At 42.9% G+C, this 18,569-nt stretch overlaps 1 protein-coding gene and 1 long non-coding RNA gene across 5 annotated transcripts in view; one reads left to right on the forward strand and one right to left on the reverse strand.

Annotated features, from left to right (window-relative positions):
- Positions 1–287: 287 nt before the first annotated feature.
- Positions 288–18,569, reverse strand: part of MAGI2 (membrane associated guanylate kinase, WW and PDZ domain containing 2) — a 1,467,283-nt gene continuing 1,449,001 nt past the window's right edge. For 3 of the 4 annotated variants that reach the window (XM_033194948.1, XM_033194950.1, XM_033194947.1), the window contains one exon: positions 288–3,184. In XM_033194948.1, coding sequence (XP_033050839.1) covers positions 2,532–3,184 — 653 coding nt within the window. In that variant the 3' untranslated portion in view covers positions 288–2,531. The remainder of the gene's footprint in view (positions 3,185–18,569) is intronic. The other variant, XM_033194949.1, reaches the window with a different exon arrangement.
- Positions 3,397–17,092, forward strand: LOC117073708. Its single transcript, XR_004433324.1, has 4 exons — positions 3,397–3,670; positions 4,513–4,579; positions 7,432–7,511; positions 16,446–17,092. It is a non-coding gene; the product is annotated as an uncharacterized LOC117073708 (long non-coding RNA).

Below are 18,569 nucleotides of genomic sequence, written 5' to 3' on the forward strand. Positions count from 1 at the left end.
CAATGTAGCAAGCAACAAATACACAGCCAATTCATAAATGATGTAGTAACCTGACAAGCAAATACCAACGAGACTGAGAAAACTGGCCAAAAAAGCCAACAATCTTTCCCAGTAATGCCACTGCTTTTAGATTCAAGTTTCAAAAAACTCCTATTTGGAGCAATAAAACTTACACATCCAAAAAAAAAAAAAAAAAATCGATGAAAACTGCAGTTTTGAAAAACTAAGTTAACTCCCAGTAATCTATTTCAAATCAACACACAGCCTATATAGTTGGAAAAAGAAAATATTTTTGGATATATATTTTATTTGACAGTGTTTTAGAATATCATACAGTAAACAAGATTTCTGTAAAAGTTAATTTATCCATAGTGGTGCGTTTCATAAAAATAGTTGCTCACTTACAGTCTTTCTGTGACTATTAATACATGGAATTATATTTATAGAGATACAGCTGTACAGGGTAAATTCACAGCTAACACTACACAGAAATATTATTTGGAATGGGATTTAGATGATGTGCTGTCTTCACAGGTTATGGATTACAGCCGCATAAAGCAATTACTGCACAAGTAGTAGCTGTGAACTGTGCAAATTAGAGTTTATGCCAGTGTAATCTCAATTTTTTTTTCCTTTTGTGATACATGGAAAATAAAGGTCGGAGGATACAGTACCAGGACGTGCAGCTACACTACAGAAGCATTGTCCAAAACCAGATTCAATAAATTAATGGCAAACTATACTGGATTCCTAGTCCAGGGGAGAAAGACTAATTGAGATTAAACCAAAAGCATTATAAACTGCTACATGTGTTTGTGCTTTTGTTTATGATGAATGGGTTTCATTTTTGGAAATTGCTTTTACAAGCTGCAAGATCCTTCACTTGAGGCTTTCAACCTTATTCTCCTCCTGTCAAACAACTAAACTACTCCCATGTCTGATGAAAATTAAACTGCTACTCAGGATGCTGCAGTTACAAGGAGAGGGAACGATCAGCCCAGGAAGGCTATTACCTGTGACCTTTGAGATGAACCTGATCGCCCCTTTTACTTTTTAGACTGCAAGTGCAGGGAGGTGAAGCTTATTTGCATTTGAACGCCTATAAAGAGTTAGAATATGGAAAGGATGAAGCCTCATTCATTCAGGGCATATTAAAAAGAAATTGCCTTCAGAAACACTTTGCCTTTTAATATGTGTAGCTTCAGTAAGTACCAATTGATAATTAATTGAAGCTAACATTTTACAAAGAAATGCTAAAACAGCAGGAAAGGCAAGGCTTAGAATTTTACTAGGAGGCCAATCATAGATCCATGAAGATAAACATCTAGAAGTCGCTAACAAAATAAAAAACTTGCAAAGAATACAAGACGAAAGAAAACCAATGGAAACAAAAGGAAGAAAGAGTAAGGAAAGAAGGATAAGCAGAAAGGAATGCTAAAAAGACTCACGTTCTTTAATGAAAATAAATTGGTTATAATTTTTTTAACATTAGAGATTCATTATAGTCTGAGAAATATAAGACAAATACTCTGCCTCTGCTCTGTCAAAGTGCAAATGAAGTCATGAGACAGGGTTTAAAATAAGACAAAAATGAAATCACATTGCTGACAAAGAAGCTATCCATCTCTGCTAGCCTGGGACGACAGAAAAGCCTCTTCATAAAGGAACTGCAGCGTTGCCGATCTTGATTAAACAAATTGTGGTCCTTCAATTATAACATTCATATTTTAGAGAAAAACCAATTAAGATCTATGAGCTAAACTGCAAAATTCTGACTTACGGCAAACTGTTCCCTAGGATACAATTTTTAAAACCTTTTTTTCTACCACTGAAAATGTACAGAGATATGATTCGATCACAGAAATGGCAATAAAAATGGCATCACACCAAGAAACTCACTAGATTTCTAAGTCATCCTGCAGGAGGCAGGGAACGCTGCTGCTAACACCGAGGATGGATGCCAAGGGTGAGCCATGGAAACATGTCATGGGTGAACGGTTCCGAATGTGTCAAAGAAACCCTTTAACCCCTGTCTAGATATGTCGAGAACAATTTATTTACAACGCTTTAGATCAATTAAAAGATATAATCTTGTCTCAGTTTCAGCTTGCTCCGTGCAGTTTGATTTTTAAGGCGATATTCCAGTTTGTGATTGCTCTTAACTTGTCCAGTTTCTTGATATAAAGTTTGGATGACATCCAAATCCTTCATGCAGTGGGGAGGAATATTTTTTTTTCTCAAACTAAAGCTACACTGCACTGTCTCTCTCTGATGTTCTTCACGTTATTTTGGTTCTTCCATAGCTGCCAAAGCCCCCACAATGGAACCGGGGGCTTTAGGATCAGTTTAGGTCTGCGCGTGGACGCGATGCCGCCCAAGCACACCGGACACGTGGGACTTCACGTCGATGCTCCCAGGCCTTAGCGCCTCGTGGATCTATGCGTGTGACAGTGAAAATAAATTAAAACGCCGTGAGACGGAACCTAAGAAGAACGGCCTGCGCCGGGGCGGGCGGGGCCTGGCCGCGCGGCTCATCTGCTGGCGGCCGAGGCGCCGGGTTTGAGGACGCCCGGCAGCTTGTCAGAGCCTGGCACCTTCCAGGGCCCCGGCGCGACGGCAGCCTTGCGCGCAGGGGCGCCCCCCGGGGGTCGCGGGCCCGGCCGGGGACCCGCGCGCGCGCCCGCCCTGCCCTCGACCTCCCGCGCGCCGCTGCCCGGGCCGGCGAACGTGGGCGCAGCGCCCGGGCCTTCGCGCCGGGAGAGCTCGGAGCCCGCCGCCGCGCGGGGCGCCTCCTTCCCACCCGCCCGTGCCGCGTCCGCCGCGTCTGCCGCCGCGAGCCCGGGCGCCCTGGCCTCCGAGGCGGGCCTGCCGGCCTCGGGCCGCCCCTGGCCGCCGGGCGCCTCCTCGAGCCTCGGCCGCGCGGCCCTCTGCGGACTCGCCGAGCGCTCCCTCTGCTCCCCGAGGCGCTGCTTCTTCTGGCCGCAGGCTGAAAGCTCCTTTGGTTTCCTAACGTCGTGTTCCCGTTTGATATCCCAAGTTGGGCCTGGGCTTATCTGGTGGGAAGGGTCGGAGGGTGGGGCTGGATGTGATGGAGAGAATGGAGCGAGGCCGTCGTCCAGGGAGACGCCTACTTCCGGCAGACCTGGGGCGGCGGCAGCGGGAGAACTCCAGGGGGCGGGTTCGTCTGTGGACGGGAAGCACAAACGTTAGCAGTGGCGCGCGCAGGACTTCCCCGCGCCCTCCCTATGCCGGGGACAGGGGCAGGCAGATGGGGCGACTGCTCTCAGGGGCCGGAGCCACCGCCGCCCCCACCCCCACCCTCACTGCCGAGAGGGCAGCGGCCGCGCCCCCAGGGATTTGGGGGTTCCCTCCGCCCCACTTAGCCCCCACGCCCCGAACCCCGTCCGTGGACCGGGGAGGCGAACGCGAAGCCCCGGCCTAATCCCTTCGCCTTGGCCTTGCTAACTTCCGGGGGTGTCCTCGGGCCTGATAGTCCAGTGTGGACAGCTCACTTGACAGCTCTTGAATCAATGAATGGGTCTCCAACTCGAGCAGACCTCGGAATCACCAGGGTGGTGGTGAAAAATACAGATTCCCCGGGAGGACCAGGCCCGGAGATTTTAGCAGCACGGGGCCCAGGAAGTTCTCTGTATTTTTATCAGGCACCCAGGTGATTCTGAAAAAGGTGGTCTAGCAGGGGTGTCCAATCTTTTGGCTTTCTTGGGCCATATTAGAATTGTCTCCGGCTACGCGTAAAATACACTAACGATAGCCAATAGTCTTAAAAAAAAAAAAAAGTTCAGGCATAAATATAATCTTTTAAGAAAGTTTACGAATTTGTGTTGGGCCACATTCAAAGCTGGCGGCAGGTTGGACAAGCTTGGTCTTGAGCCAAGTTTTGAGAAACACTGATCTGGGTTCTCTCGAAGTTGGAAAGTGACGTTCTCACGTTCTCAACCAGTAGGTGTCACTCAAAGCATATTCCTAGCCGCTGTCAGTTTCAGAATATGGATAAATTCATTTTAAAACGATCATTTTTTAAAAATCGTTATCCTTAATTACATTATTTTTCTTTGCCAAGTCCGGATGGAAATTAATTTTTCTTAGTACTTCTAACATTATGCAGGGCCCCAGGACTAGGATGATTCTTTCTAGGAAGTCTAGTTGCAACAGTTACTTAGGATTTAAGTTATCTACTTCCGAAAAGGATCTATGACGATTGACAACATCAAAACACATATAAAACAATGATAAAAATGAGAGATGACTTTTTTTTTTTTTAAAGCAACAGCTGATCAGAAGCCAAGTAGAAGGACAGATGTATTAGGAATCTGAGATGAGTTAGCTACGACTGTGAGCAACAACAGTTCCCTGGAGCTTCTGGCCACTAAGGGGAAATGAAAGCAGGGAATCCAATTACCGTGAATCCTTGATATTTGTAAGAAATACGTCTCATGACCTTGGAAATGCTCAAATTTTGTGATATTCTAGAGTGTAATGTTTCTTCCACAGAACTGATATATGATCGTGAGTGGAGAACAAAGAAACCACACGGATAGATTTGAATTCTGGGTGCCAGGTGAGCCTCCCTCACTAGCTAAAAGATTCAGTCGCATACAGCAGCCTCAGTGCATGTGATTCAAGTTCCTGCCTCTGTAACGTGTCAGAGGCTGTCAGGGATACTTGTGCATACTCAGTCATTTAATGTCCAAGGTCTACTTTGTTTGAAACTTGAGGATTCTTATATAGTACCTTTGATACTGATTTATAAAGCAGTAAGGAGAGGAAAAGGGCAGTGGCGTTGGTTTTCCCCATAATTCTGGCCATCTTTAGAATGGCAGATGAAAAAAGTTTCTCATTCTACGTGAAATTTGAATGGAACATTTTGGGCATAATGTTAACCTTCCTTCTTGCATACTCTGATGTCCATTATCATTTTCACATAGTAAAATCCTAGAAGAGAATCAGAAGCCCTGGACTCTAATCCTGGCTCTGGCATGTATTTACTGGCGACGTGATTTTGGACCAACAACTAAATCTCTCTGAGCCTCAATTTCTTCCTTTGTAAGATGGGGATAAAATATCCAACTTTACAAATGTGAAGCCGGGCGCGGTGGCTCAAGCCTGTAATCCCAGCACTTTGGGAGGCTGAGACGGGCGGATCACGAGGTCAGGAGATCGAGACCATCCTGGCTAACACAGTGAAACCCCGTCTCTACTAAAAACACAAAAAACTAGCCGGGCGAGGTGGCGGGCGCCTGTAGTCCCAGCTACTCCGGAGGCTGAGGCAGGAGAATGGCGTAAAAAAACCCGGGAGGCGGAGCTTGCAGTGAGCTGAGATCCGGCCACTGCACTCCAGCCCGGGCGAAAGAGCAAGACTCCGTCTCAAAAAAAAAAAAAAAAACAACAAAAAAAAACAAATGTGAGACATACACTTTCTAAGGGAAAGCATGTTTTTCTTCTGCACCCCACCTGCTGCCTACTTACGGATTGGGCTCCTGTGGAAGCCGCCTCATTAACTAGTACCCTTGCAGGTGAGGTTTTGAATAAGTGCAATAAGGCAGTCATTTCCAGGTGCTGTGATTCCCAGGTGTCATTTTGCTACACCTCAGGTATCCTTGGTTACCTTAAGGAATAGTCTGAAATCCTCAAAGGCAAATATATCCAATGAAAATGAGAATGTGTTCTACTTTTGGGTGGGTTAGAGTTTAAAATCAGACTGACAAATGATAGGTGGTGGCAACCCACCCATCTAGCGAGATACAGCTTAGAAGAGTTAAAAAGTGGTCTTCAAAAGGCCTAACTAGAGGGCTGCTTGTGTACGAGTGATCTCTGACTTGGACCATGGTAATGATATTTCACATTTTAATAGCTCTTTTCCCCATCATTACATCACATATGGTAAAGTTAATTAGCTGGCCTCAAATTACTTCTTAGATAAAGGGAGAAGGTTGATATTACTCACACTATCTCCTGAAGGAGGAATTGAAGCAGAGAGAGGTTAAGTAACTTGACCAAGATTACAAAATGGGCCAGTCGGGAGTAAAATTTTGGGTTTCTTTACTCTTTTTACTTAGAAATTATCCCAAGATGTTACCTTGCAAATAGGATCAAAATATGTGAAATGGGCATAAACAGTGGCCACTGCCAACTAACAGGAACCAGATCTTGTCCTTAAGCAGAAGATTTAGCATTTATTTCTGAACATCTGACTACATGTCTGGCACTGAACTGGAGAGTTCCTATCCAGAAAAATGGAAACATATTAGACCAGACAAATAAATGTCCATCCATCATCAGTTGGCCTCAAATTACTTCTGAGATTCAGGGAGACACTCTTTTCTTTCCCTCCTCCACTGATTTTTCATATCGTGAAAGGTGAAATTATTCACAAATTCAAAGATTCCTCTTATAAAAGTTTCTCAGGAGTTTGTTCATAGATCATTAAACACTTAACAGTGAGAGAAACTAAAAGCTAAAATGTTCCAAGTCACTACTGATTAAAAATATGAGAAATTAAGATTTACTATATCATAAAGTGATTTAAAAGATAGACATCTATATGAGTGGTTGAATAGTTTCGTTTTTCTGCATAGGAACTCTTCAGTTCAGTATCAGACATGTGGTGTCTGCCCAGGCACTAGCCTGCAAAGCTCTGTAAAGCACCAGGGGACTCTTCAGCAGGCAGCCGGTATCCCACCTTGCCCTATCACCTGCCTCAGCAAGGTGACACAGATTGTGGTGGACAGGAAGAGTCCTTCTCTAAGACTGGAAAATCTAGTCTTTACGAAATCTTGATATATAATAACCAGAAGAGTTCAATTTAGTTCTGCTTCCTTCAGACCATGTTTTTCTCCTTCCTGCCTGCCTGCCTCCCTCCCTCCCTCCCTCCCTGCCTGCCTCCCTCCCTGCCTGCCTCCCTCCCTGCCTGCCTCCCTCCCTGCCTGCCTCCCTCCCTGCCTGCCTCCCTCCCTGCCTGCCTCCTTCCTTCCCTGCCTCCCCTCTTCCCTCCTTCCTTCCTTCCTTCCTTCCTTGTCTCCCTTTCTCCTTTTTTGAACCTGGATATTGGCTAAAGTGTGTGATCATGTTCATTTATGAGGTGGTTGCCAAGGAAGATGTGCTACACAGCATCATGCATGTTCTGAGATGCTCTAACTACAATTAGAAAAAACAGAGACCCATCGTAGAAGGATGAAATCAGCCATATCTGGCCTGCTGGGATTTATGCGGCCCCTTTGTCCAATGTCCCCAGGCCCAGTGGCTGAAATTAAGAAGGAAACAGCCTTTCATTCCCATCTGGCTTCCTCAGCCTGCCCTCTCTACCACCATCCTGGTGAAACTGCTCTAGTCAAGGTTGCCAATGACCTTTCTGTTGTGAAATCCAGAGGACTCTGTATTCGACTTAACACAGTTGGTCCTCTGCATCCGCAGGTTCTACATCTGCAAATTCAACCAACTGAGGATGGAAAATATTTGGGATAAAATATGAAGTAACAATATAACAATTAAAGGTAATACAAATTTAAAACACAGTATAGCAATTGTTTACATAGCACTTACACTGTGTTAGGTATTATAAGTGACCTAGAGATGGTTTAAAGTATATGGGAGGATGTATGTAGGTTATATGCAAATACTGCACCAGTTCATATAAGGGACTTAAGCATCTGAGCATTTTGATATTTGTGGGGGTCTGGGAACCAATCCCCCACAGAAACTGCAGGACGACTATATCTCACCACATTTTCACCCAGCTGACTACTTCCATTAACAAACTGGACTCTTGGCTGTCAGGACACCCCATTCTCCTGCTTTTTATCCTACTTCTGGCAGTTTTTTTTTTTTTTTTTTTTTTTTTTTTTTTTTAGGCGGAGTCTCGCTCTGTCTCCCGGACTGGAGTGCAGTGGCCGGATCTCAGCTCACTGCAAGCTCCGCCTCCCGGGTTTACGCCATTCTCCTGCCTCAGCCTCCCGAGTAGCTGGGACTACAGGCGCCCGCCACCTCGCCCAGCTAGTTTTTTGTATTTTTAGTAGAGACGGGGTTTCACCGTGTTAGCCAGGATGGTCTCGATCTCCTGACCTCGTGATCCGCCCGTCTCGGCCTCCCAAAGTGCTGGGATTACAGGCTTGAGCCACCGCGCCCGGCCACTTCTGGCAGTTTTACCTCAATTTACTTTGCAGGTTCCTCTTATTTTACCTGACCCTTTAAGGGCTTGGTCTATGTAGTTTTCTTTCTCTGCATTCCCTCCTAGGTGTTGTCATTATTCATGCAGCTTTTATACAACAATACTCCCAAATATTTCTGTTGAGCTCTACCAGCGGTACACTGGGATGTCCATCTGCCTTCTTGATGTCCACTTGGACAGTTCATTGGCTTCTTCAATCTAACAAGTCCAAATAGAAATCTTTCCCCCCCAAGCCTATCCTGCACTCTCTCCCTTACTTCCCCATCTTGGTGAATGGTACAGTCATCACTTGGAGTCATCCTTGATTCCTTTCTCTCCCTTATTGCACAAATACAACCCACCTGCAAGACTTATTAGTCTTATCTTCAAATATATGTGGACTCTGTCAACTTATCTTCACCTTCGCTTTCACCGCCCTAATTCAAAATATAGGGATTTCCTGGAAGGATGCAACCACTGTGGGCTGCTGAAGACACAATTAAAAGAGGGCCACAGTGTGGACATCTTTCATAAACCCTTGGGGATGCTGTTGAAGACAGAAATTTCAAAAATGAATTTCAGTGCTATTCAGAAAAGAGAAGTGTAGTCTACTGTGAACCACATACCCTCCCTAGGGCAACTAACCTAATTACCCTACTCAAGGGATTGGCCTGCCAAGCTATTTCTCACATTGGCCACAGAAACCCACTCTTCTTTCATTCTACTCTTGCGCACCTCCAGTGATTATCTGTATAACATTCACAGCAATCTCTTTGAGACATAAATTAGATCATGCCATTCCCTTGCTTGAACACTCAATGGATCCCCACTGCTCTTAGATCAAAATCCAAAATGATTTAACATAGCCTACAAAAGCCTGCATGATCTGGTCCCTGCCAGCCTCGCCAGCTTCATTTCCCCTCATTGCCTATTCTCCACCCACACTGGTCTTCATTCAGTTCTTCAGATGTTCCAAGCTCACTTTCTATTCTGGGACATCATTGTTGACTTCTCTGCTGGGGGAAAGCTTCCCCACAACTACCTAAAAAGAACATGACGGGTTCTTTTTTATCCTTCAGGACTCTTAATATCATCCCAGAGAACTCCAATCTACAGTAGATACCCCACCTTCCTCACTAGCATCTCAATTTTATTTCCTTGTAGTAATTATAATGTATAATTATACTTTTGCTTGCTTATTTGAGAAACATCAGTCTCAAATGCTAGCTGTAAGTTTCATGAGGACAATGACCACATTGGCCTTGTTTATCACAGTGTACTTAATAACTAGCATAGTGCTTGACATAAAAATAAGTGCTTGATGAATATTTGATGAGTGAATACATATATTCCACAAATAGAAATGGAAGACTTGAAATCAAATGCTGACTTGAGGAAACACTTCAGGGCAAAGGATTTTCATTTAAAGTATAATCTGTCAAAAACAGGTTTGTGTTTGGAACTTTGATCAGTTTTGAGAGGGAGGATGGTGGTGAAATGGTAATGTGTATGTAAAGCAGGAGGGGAAATGACTAAGTTTGGGGAGAGTGAACAAGGAGGAAGCCAGCCACAGAAATACACTAGGAAGAGTTCCCAGCTTTCATTGGAGGCCCCTTAGGATGGAGAGGGATGAAGAGAAGCTCGGATTCCTGGGACGCAAAGTCAAATTCTGAATTTTTATGGTTGTTCTTTCCCTTGTTATGAGCTCTAGTGTTGCAGTAATAGCTTTACTTAAAGGAGCTCTGTCCCTGGGAAGTCATTAACCAACATGCCAGAGAATGTTCCAATGAACCCACAGGTAAGATAGACTCTAAATATCTTATATTTCACTGTGGGAGAAGCAAGCCCCTCTCCTAAGTTAGGATCAAGTTTCTTACCCTTCCTATTGTCAGTTCTAGCCAGTTTGGATCTTTCCTAGAAAACAGATTGATTAATCCATAAGTACATATCAGTATATATACACACAGATCATACACACCCCATTATTTTTGAGTTAAAAGATGTATGGTTTCTCAAATTATCTTGTAGGAGCCCAGCAATATTAAAAAATAAAATGTGCTCCTTCACTTCATAAGCCAGAGATAAAAAAAATCTCATCTACAGAAATTGTGTTTCAACAGCTTATTTATGATATATAACCAAAGTGATGGTAAAACCAGAGAGCTGACCCAGTAGGAATAAACTGCTTGTTGCAGTAAATAAGTATCTGTATTCTGGGTTTTCCCATATGGCTCTTATCTCCAGCAAACATTTGTACAGAAGAGGAAAGCATAACCCACATCAAAGGAGAGTTAATTTTATCCTGTGCTGAAGACACAAAGGTTGAGAAAGAAAAATCTTTTAAGGATTGTGCCCAAACTATAATGGTTCATTTGCATCTGTTCCACCATCACCAAGGTGATTGCTTTTTGTAACAAAATGTAAACAAGAAAACCCTTAGAAGGGAGCCAGAGATTGTGGGCAGGGGTGGGGTGGGGAGGGGTGGGGCTGGAGGTGGGGGTGGGGCTGGAGGTGGGTGGGGAAAGAGACTTTGTTAACTGTCCCATAACCTCACCAATGGCCTTAGGGCATCCAGCTTCAGGCTGAAGCCATGAATAAGAGTTCTACATTGCTTTCCTACTTTCAGTACAGGGCACGAACCCCCTAATGACTGCCTTTTGGATTAGAGTGGTCAGGAAGATAATAGAAGCATTATTGCTATTGATACTACTCATAATGGCAATAGCTAACACTGACTGAGGTACTTACTAGATGCCAGGCACTCTTTCAAGGCCTTGAAATGTATTAACTAATGTTAATACATGTAAACAGACACATTTTACAGATGAGGAAACAGAGACACAGAGGTTAAGGAACTTGTTCAAGGCTACACAGCTGGTAGCTAAGGGCCATTGAATGGCTTTTGGAATTGGGTAATGTTCTACAAACTCAGCTGAAGCACTGACACTGCATGTCTTTACTGTTTGCTAGTCTGACTGAGAAATGAGGGCTCATGTCTTCTAGGGCAGTATAACAGAAACTTCCATCTAAACTGATTGTCAGAAGCAGGTCCATCATTATTCCTAATGGAGACTCTGAAAGGCCTTTGTGTTTGAACCTTGGACACAGGGGGACAGTCGCTATGATTCAAGCACTGATCTGTGAAAATACTAGAAATATGACCTGTAGGCCAGATGCAGTGTCTCACACCTGTAATCCCAGCACGTTGGGAGGCCGAGGCGGGTGGATCACCTGAGGTCAGGAGTTCAAGACCAGCCTGGCTAACATGATAAAACCCCGTCTCTACTAAAAATACAAAAATTAGCCAGGTGTGGTGGTGCATGCCTGTAATCCCAGCTACTCAGGAGACTGAGGCAAGAGAATTGCTTGAACCTGGCAGGTGGAGCTTACAGTGAGCTGAGATCATGCCACTGCACTCCAGCCTGGGTGACAGAGTGAGATTCCGTCTCAAAAAAAAAAAAAAAAAAAAAAGAAATATGACCTGCAATCAGAGAACAACAGAATTGGATTTCTTAAGGTCAGGGATATTACTATCTACTTAAAAAAATATCTTCACAGTGACATTCCTTGAAGCTGAATTGAATTGAAAATACTCAGATACTGAAGACACTGAGTCACTTTGAGACATAAATACTTACTGCTCAAATGACTAGAATTATTCTGTAAAAAGATCCATGAATTTAGTGTCATTTCTTATAAAAACTCTTTCCTATTGCAACCTACAGTTGTCTGGGGTTAGACAATACTGGTGTGGTTGTATTGAAATCTATTTTCTTTTAATTTAGAATATTATAGGAAAATACTAAAATGATTAAGGTAGATCAAAGGACAGTAACGTGAAGTCATTTGGCATTCAAAAGAGAAACGTTTTAAGGATTGTGTTCAAACTATAAAGGTTCATTTGCATCTGTTCAGCCATCACTAAGGTGATTGCTTTTTGTAATAAAATGTAAAAGTACCTTAAAAAATTGCAGAACAAATTATTTTACTTTGCATCTGCTCTTTCTGAAGCATTGTTTCCAAGTATGGAGCCATTGTAATGGCCTTCAAACATGTATTTGTTTCACTTTTATTACCAGAGATGTAAACTAGATGTTATGAACATTAATAACTTCTACAGTGGTGATGGTATTTGATTATCAAAGCTTCACATTTATATTCATTTTAAAAGCATAATCAAAGGTGCAGCAATGAATCTATGGCAAATTTTAGCTCCCTCTATGGCCAAAAGGGCAAATCTTATGGATAGGTGGGGCTGTTAACAATGGAGCTACTATCTATTGAGTGCCTTCTATGTACTAGGAATTCTGCTGCGTGGATCACATATGTACATTACCTTTCAATCCTCCTAACAGTTCAAAGAACTATGGTGCTCTTAGGCCAGGTGCAGTGGCTCACACCTGTAATCCCAGCACTTTGGGAGGCCGAGGTGGGCAGATCACTTGAGATCAGGAGTTCAAGACCAGCCTGGCCAAGATGGCAAAACACCATCTCTATTAAAAATACAGGTGGTGCACGCCTGTAAACCCAGCTACTAGGGAGGCTGAGGAAGGAGAATCTCTTGAACCCGGGAGGTGGAGATTGCAGTGAGCTGAGATTGTGCACTGCACTCCAGCCTGGGCGACAGAGTGAGACTCCATCTCAAAAAAAACAAAAAAAGAGCTATGTTGCTATTATCCCCATTTCAAAGATCAGGAAACTGAGAGGTACATAAATTAAGCAATTTGCCAGGACCACTCAGCTAGTAAGTGAGAATCAGGATAACTGACTGAGTAACTCTAGAGCGCAAACCCAAAACACTACTCTTATATTAATGAGGTTTTCCAACCTTTTCCACATTGGGACACATATAAAAAAGGATGATATCTAGACAATGCACTGGAGTAAACATGAGAATGATCAAGGTCTGAAGATACCAAATTCTTTCTGAACACTCTGAGGGCTAAGGGGAGTCAGTATCTTGGTATAACTCACGAGAGGTGTGAGCACAGGTTAGGAGACTCAGCTCCGTTTTCTAAGATTTTAAAAAATCCGGGACTGGTTTGGGAATGTGGGGATGCCTAAGGATGAATTTGAATGAGTAAAATCTGCATTAGAGAATCTATGAGAAATGTGCTGGTTCATTTATTTCAAGCATGTGTTAAGTGTTTGAATGATGCTTGGAGACCTTCTTACCCTCAAATATTGAAAGACAAACTTTGAGGCAGTGGTTTTCAAACCTGTTTGGAAAGCGACACATCCTCCTTCTCAAATACAATTTTAAATGAAAGCCCAATATGTAAAACAGATAAAAATGGAACTGCTTTGGTTAGTCAAGTAGGACCCAAAGCCTGCTGCCACCCACCCTGACTCCCACCCACAGAGGCCCTTTAGGCCATTTCTTGGGATGCTCCAGGCTGTGACAGAACAGTCTGCAAACCACTGCATGTTGAAAACCACTGCATGAAGAAGCAGTGTCTCTCAAAACTCCCATTAAAGTGCAGAAATCTCTACTCTGATGGTAGAAAGGCAAGGAAGTCAGAGATTTGCTTAATAGACTCTGTTTTTAAGTATTGGTAGCTGAGAGTTAAGACTCTAAAGAAGGGATATAATGCACAGGGAAGTTTTGCTGAAGTAAGGGGGTTGGAAACATCTGTCACACAGCAGGGAAGGACAGGCTTTACCTTTCCATAACTTTTTCTAGGGCTTTAAGTCACTTGGAGCCTCAGCTGACTGTTCACAGTCCTGCTGAGTCAAGATTTGCCCTGCTTGTCTTTACGAAGCAAGTCAGCAACTTGTGGTAGAGAGTGGCGCCTGGGAGACCTGGCTTCCACCTCTAGTTCTGCCCCTTGGTGTGAACTTGGGAAGTCATGTAACATTTTCAGCCTCAATTTCTCATCTGTAAAATGGAACAATACCTGCCCTACTTCCTTCTCAGAGTTGTAAAGAGCAAATGAAATAATCTATATAGATGTTATATGCACATTAGCCATTAAATTAATAGTTTGAATCTAATTATTCTTATTTTTTGAGATGGAGTCTTGCTGTGTCACCAGGCTGGAGTGCAATGGTGTGATCTCAGCTCACTGCAACCTCTGCCTCCCAGGTTCAAGCGATTCTCCTGCCTCAGCCTCCAGAGTAGCTGGGATTACAGGTGCACGCCACCACGTCCAGCTAATTTTTGTATTTTTAGTAGAGATGGGGTTTCACCATGTTGGCCAGGATGGTCTTGTTCTTTTGACCTTGTGATCCACCCGCCTCGGCCTCCAAAAGTACTGGGATTACAGGCATGAGCCACCCCGTCTGCCCTGAATCCAATAATCGAATTGACAATTTACCAAGATGATATGCGATGTGCAAATAAGCACATAAAACAGCATCTTTTATGTTCAGCATCAGTAGTAGAAAAATAAAAATTAAAACTTCAATGAGATACCACTGCATACCTATATGGCTATAATTAAATAATGACACAACTGAAAATTACTGGCAAGAACAGGGAGTAATTAAGACTCTCACACAATGTTGTTTGGAATAAATGGTAGAGTAGCCACTTTAGGAAACAGTTTGGCAGATCCTTAAACATTTAGTTAACATCTGACTCAGGAGTCTTACTCTGAGGTGTCTACCTGAGTGAAATAAAAACTATGTTCACACAAAAAACTGTATGCGGATTTCTATGGTAACTTTATTCATAATCACCAAAAACTGGGAACCACCCAAATATCCATCAACTGGCGAATGGATAAGCACTCTGTGGTACAATGGGATAGTTCTCAGCTATGAGATGGAACAAGCGACTTATACACTCAACGTGAGTGGATTTCAGCTGCGTTATGCTAAGTGGAAGAAGCCAGATTAAAAAAGTGACATACTGTGTGATTCCATCTGTATGACATTCTCAAATAGGCAAAACTAAAGGGAGAGAAAACTGATTAGTGGTTTCCAGGGCTGGGTGTAGGAGGAGGCTTGACTACAATGGGGGATAAGAGAATTTTAGGAGGTTATGAAACTGTTCTATATCTTAATTATGGTAGTGATGATATAACTAGGTATTTTTTGAAACTCATAGAATTTACACTAAAAAGGGTAAATTTTAATGTATGTAAAGAATACTCAATTTTTAAAATGGAAAAACTTAATAGTGCTGATAAGTATTTTTAAACCTGGGTGAAGAAACTTTTTAAGTTGATTACATCTTTTGGAAAGAATATTTCCACCACTACTTTGCTTTATAACTTCAAGCCTCTGTGTCCCTCACCATTAGCTCAAGATGAGCCTTAGCCCAATGAGACAGATAGTGAATTCTGAGTTTGTAGAGTTAGAAGAATCTGAATTAAAGAGTTTTTACTTTAATCTTTAGAAGGCATCTTTAATCTCAAAGCTTTTCTAGAATCGTGTTCTTCTGCATCACAGAAATACAGCCCTGTCTGAAGTGGCAGAGAGCTGAAATAGGGGATGAGAATAATTAATCAAAAAGTACTTATGTCATGGGAGAGATGATGGAAGCTGATAATAGCCACATCTTACCAAAGATGGAAGAAGTGGAAATGAATTACTCAGAGGATACTCTTGGGCTCCAGCTAAATCCATACCTTCTGGGGTATTCAGGATCCTCCTCTTGACCTCTTCGTCTCCTCTGTAAACCATTTATGTGCAGGGCTTGGGCATAAGATTAATTCACTTCTAGACTAAGGCCTCATAAGTGATGTGCAACCGTATCCCCAAAAGCGTGTTCCCAGGGGACAAAGCCAAAGCCTTTTTTTTTTTTTTTTTTTTTTTTTTTTAACAATTCTGGCTGTTTAAAAAAATGAATTAGTGAAAATAAAGCTCTTGTGCCTGGAGCTGTCTAACTGTGTTATTGTATTTCAGCAAGGGTATCCTTAGATATTTTTTTTTTCTGTACCCAGCTTTATCTTTCAAAACCCTTTCTTCTCATTTATATCTTTCTATGTTAGAACCCAATACCCAGCTGCTTTATTCAACAAACATTATTTATTTATTTAGTCACCCAGGCTGCAGTGCAGTGGCATAATATCGGCTCACTGCAGTCTTGACCTCCTGGGCTCAGGCAATCCTCCTGCCTCGGCCTCCTGAGTAGCTGGGATTACAGGTGTGTACCAACACACCTTTTGTATTTTTTGTAGAGATGGGGTTTCGCCATGTTGCCCAAGATGGTCTTGAACTCCAGGGCTCAAATGATCTGCCTTCCTTGGTCTCCCAAAGTGCTGGGACTACATGTTTAAGCCATTGTGCCTAGCCAACAAATATTTATTAAGCATCTACTTTTTGTGTTGTACAGGTTTATGCACTGAAAATATGCCCATGAAGAGAGCAATATTCCTGTCTCCATGGACCTTACTATCATACTGGAAGAGACCAAAGATTAATATACAAATAGGTGATAATAGAAAGTGATATGGATTGGTGCAATGAAGAAATATAAGGTAAGTAAAGGAGATAGAAAGTAGTGGGTGTTGTTTTAGATAAGCTCGTCACGGAACATGGTATTAAGCAGGGATTTGAATGCAGAGGAGGAGAAAGTCACTTGGATATTTGAGCTAAGAACAGACTAGGCAAATGTAACAGACAGTGCAAAGATCCTGCTGAGAGAGGGCTTGATATGTTTGAGAAATGACAAGAGGACTGGGAGGCAGAAGGAAGTGTGAGATCATATAGGGCTTTGAGAGAGTCTGGATTTTATTCCAAGTGTGATGGAAGCCACTGGATGGTTTCAAGCAGAGAAATGGTATTTTAAAAGGCCAAACATGGTTGCTGTGTGCAAAACAGATTGCAGGTGGAATCAAGAACAGCAATCTGGAGGCTACTGTGGTAGCTCGAGCAAGATGTGATGGTAGCTTGGATATGGGTGGTTATGATGGAGGAAGTGAGAAGGGGTTGGATTCAGGACATCTTTTTGAAGATAGACTAGAGTGGACCTGCTGATGGATTGAATGTGGGATGTGAGGAAAGACAGCAGTCAAGGAGGACCCAGAGTTTTATTTATTCACTAGAAAACACCAGTCTGGGCAACATAGCAAGACCCTATTGCTACAAAAAAATAAATTAGCCGGGTGTGATGGTGCGTGCCTGTTGTCCCAGCTACTTGGGAGGTTGAGGTGGGAGGATCACATGAGTCCAGGAGATCAAGGGTGCAGTGAGCCACTGCAAGAGCTTGTCTCAAAAAAAAAAGAAAAAAGAAACTACTAATTTTTATACAGGCTTGTGCAAGGCACTGGAGAAGTAAAGAACAACAAGACACAGTGCCTTTAGGGAACTCATGGTACTATTTCAAATTTCTAGACTTCTAGAGGGAAGTACAGGGTGCTGTGGAGTGGGCGGGAAGAGAACAGATTGTTCTGTATATGGGCCTTAGGGAAAGTGTGAGTTTGAGTTTGAAGGGAGAATAAGAGTCCACTAGATGCAGAGAGTAGGGAAGAGTATCCCAGAAAGTGGGATGAACAAGGGCTGAGCTCAGTGGACTGCTGTGGGAAGAGGGAGGGGTGCATGGGGTGGTGGTGGAAGAGGTAGAGGCTCAGAAGGCAAGTTGGGGGGAGCCCTATGTGCCAACCGAGGAGTGGGACCCTCACCCTGTAGGCAATGGGCTGCCAGTGAGATTTTTTAAGCAGGAGAGTGATGCTCAATCCCTCTGTCTTACCTAAACAGATGAGTCAACTCAGAATACCAACATATAAACTACACGTGAATTACAACTTATTGTGGTGTTTTCGATTCTCTTATCAGCAAATTTCTGTATTATTTGTATTGACAAGTTGAAGCACGCTCACTCTTAGGGTGGAGAAATTCTGCTAATCTTGTGGCTAATTAATATCTATTTTGTGCCAGGTGCTGTGTTTTAAGTTTAATTTGTTATGACAAAGTGATGTGCCTTTAAGGAGCTTATTATAGGAGGTAGACATAGAAAAAGTGATTTCAAATGTGATGAAAAGAAAGTTGGGGGAAAAAAAGACGAAAGGTGCTACAGAAGCATTTAATGAAGGAGGTACTCTCATTTAGGGGTTCAGGGAGGCCTCCCTGAGGAAACAGTCATGAGGTGAAGACTAGCTGATCATAATTTTATTATAAGCAGCAGAATCATTCCCTATTTCTTTAATAATCAGCCATTCTTTCAAGTGGTCCCTTCTCTTCTACTTTGAAGCACATCCAGCTCTTGCCTACCTTGAAAAGAGGAAAAACCCAAATATCTCACTTTATTTTATTTTATTTTATTGAATTTTTTAGATGGAGTCTTGCTCTGTCACCCAGGCTGGAGTGCAGTAGCACGATCTTGGCTCACTGCAACCTCTGCTTCCTGGGTTCAAGCAATTCTCCTGCCTCAGCCTCCCCAGTAGCTGGTACTACAGGTGCGTGCCACCATGCCTGGCTAATTTTTGTATTTTTAGTAGAGACAGGGTTTCACCATGTT

Source organism: Trachypithecus francoisi, unplaced genomic scaffold (genome assembly GCF_009764315.1).
Source record: "Trachypithecus francoisi isolate TF-2019V2 unplaced genomic scaffold, Tfra_2.0 Lachesis_group4, whole genome shotgun sequence".
NCBI classification, from domain to species: domain Eukaryota; kingdom Metazoa; phylum Chordata; class Mammalia; order Primates; family Cercopithecidae; genus Trachypithecus; species Trachypithecus francoisi.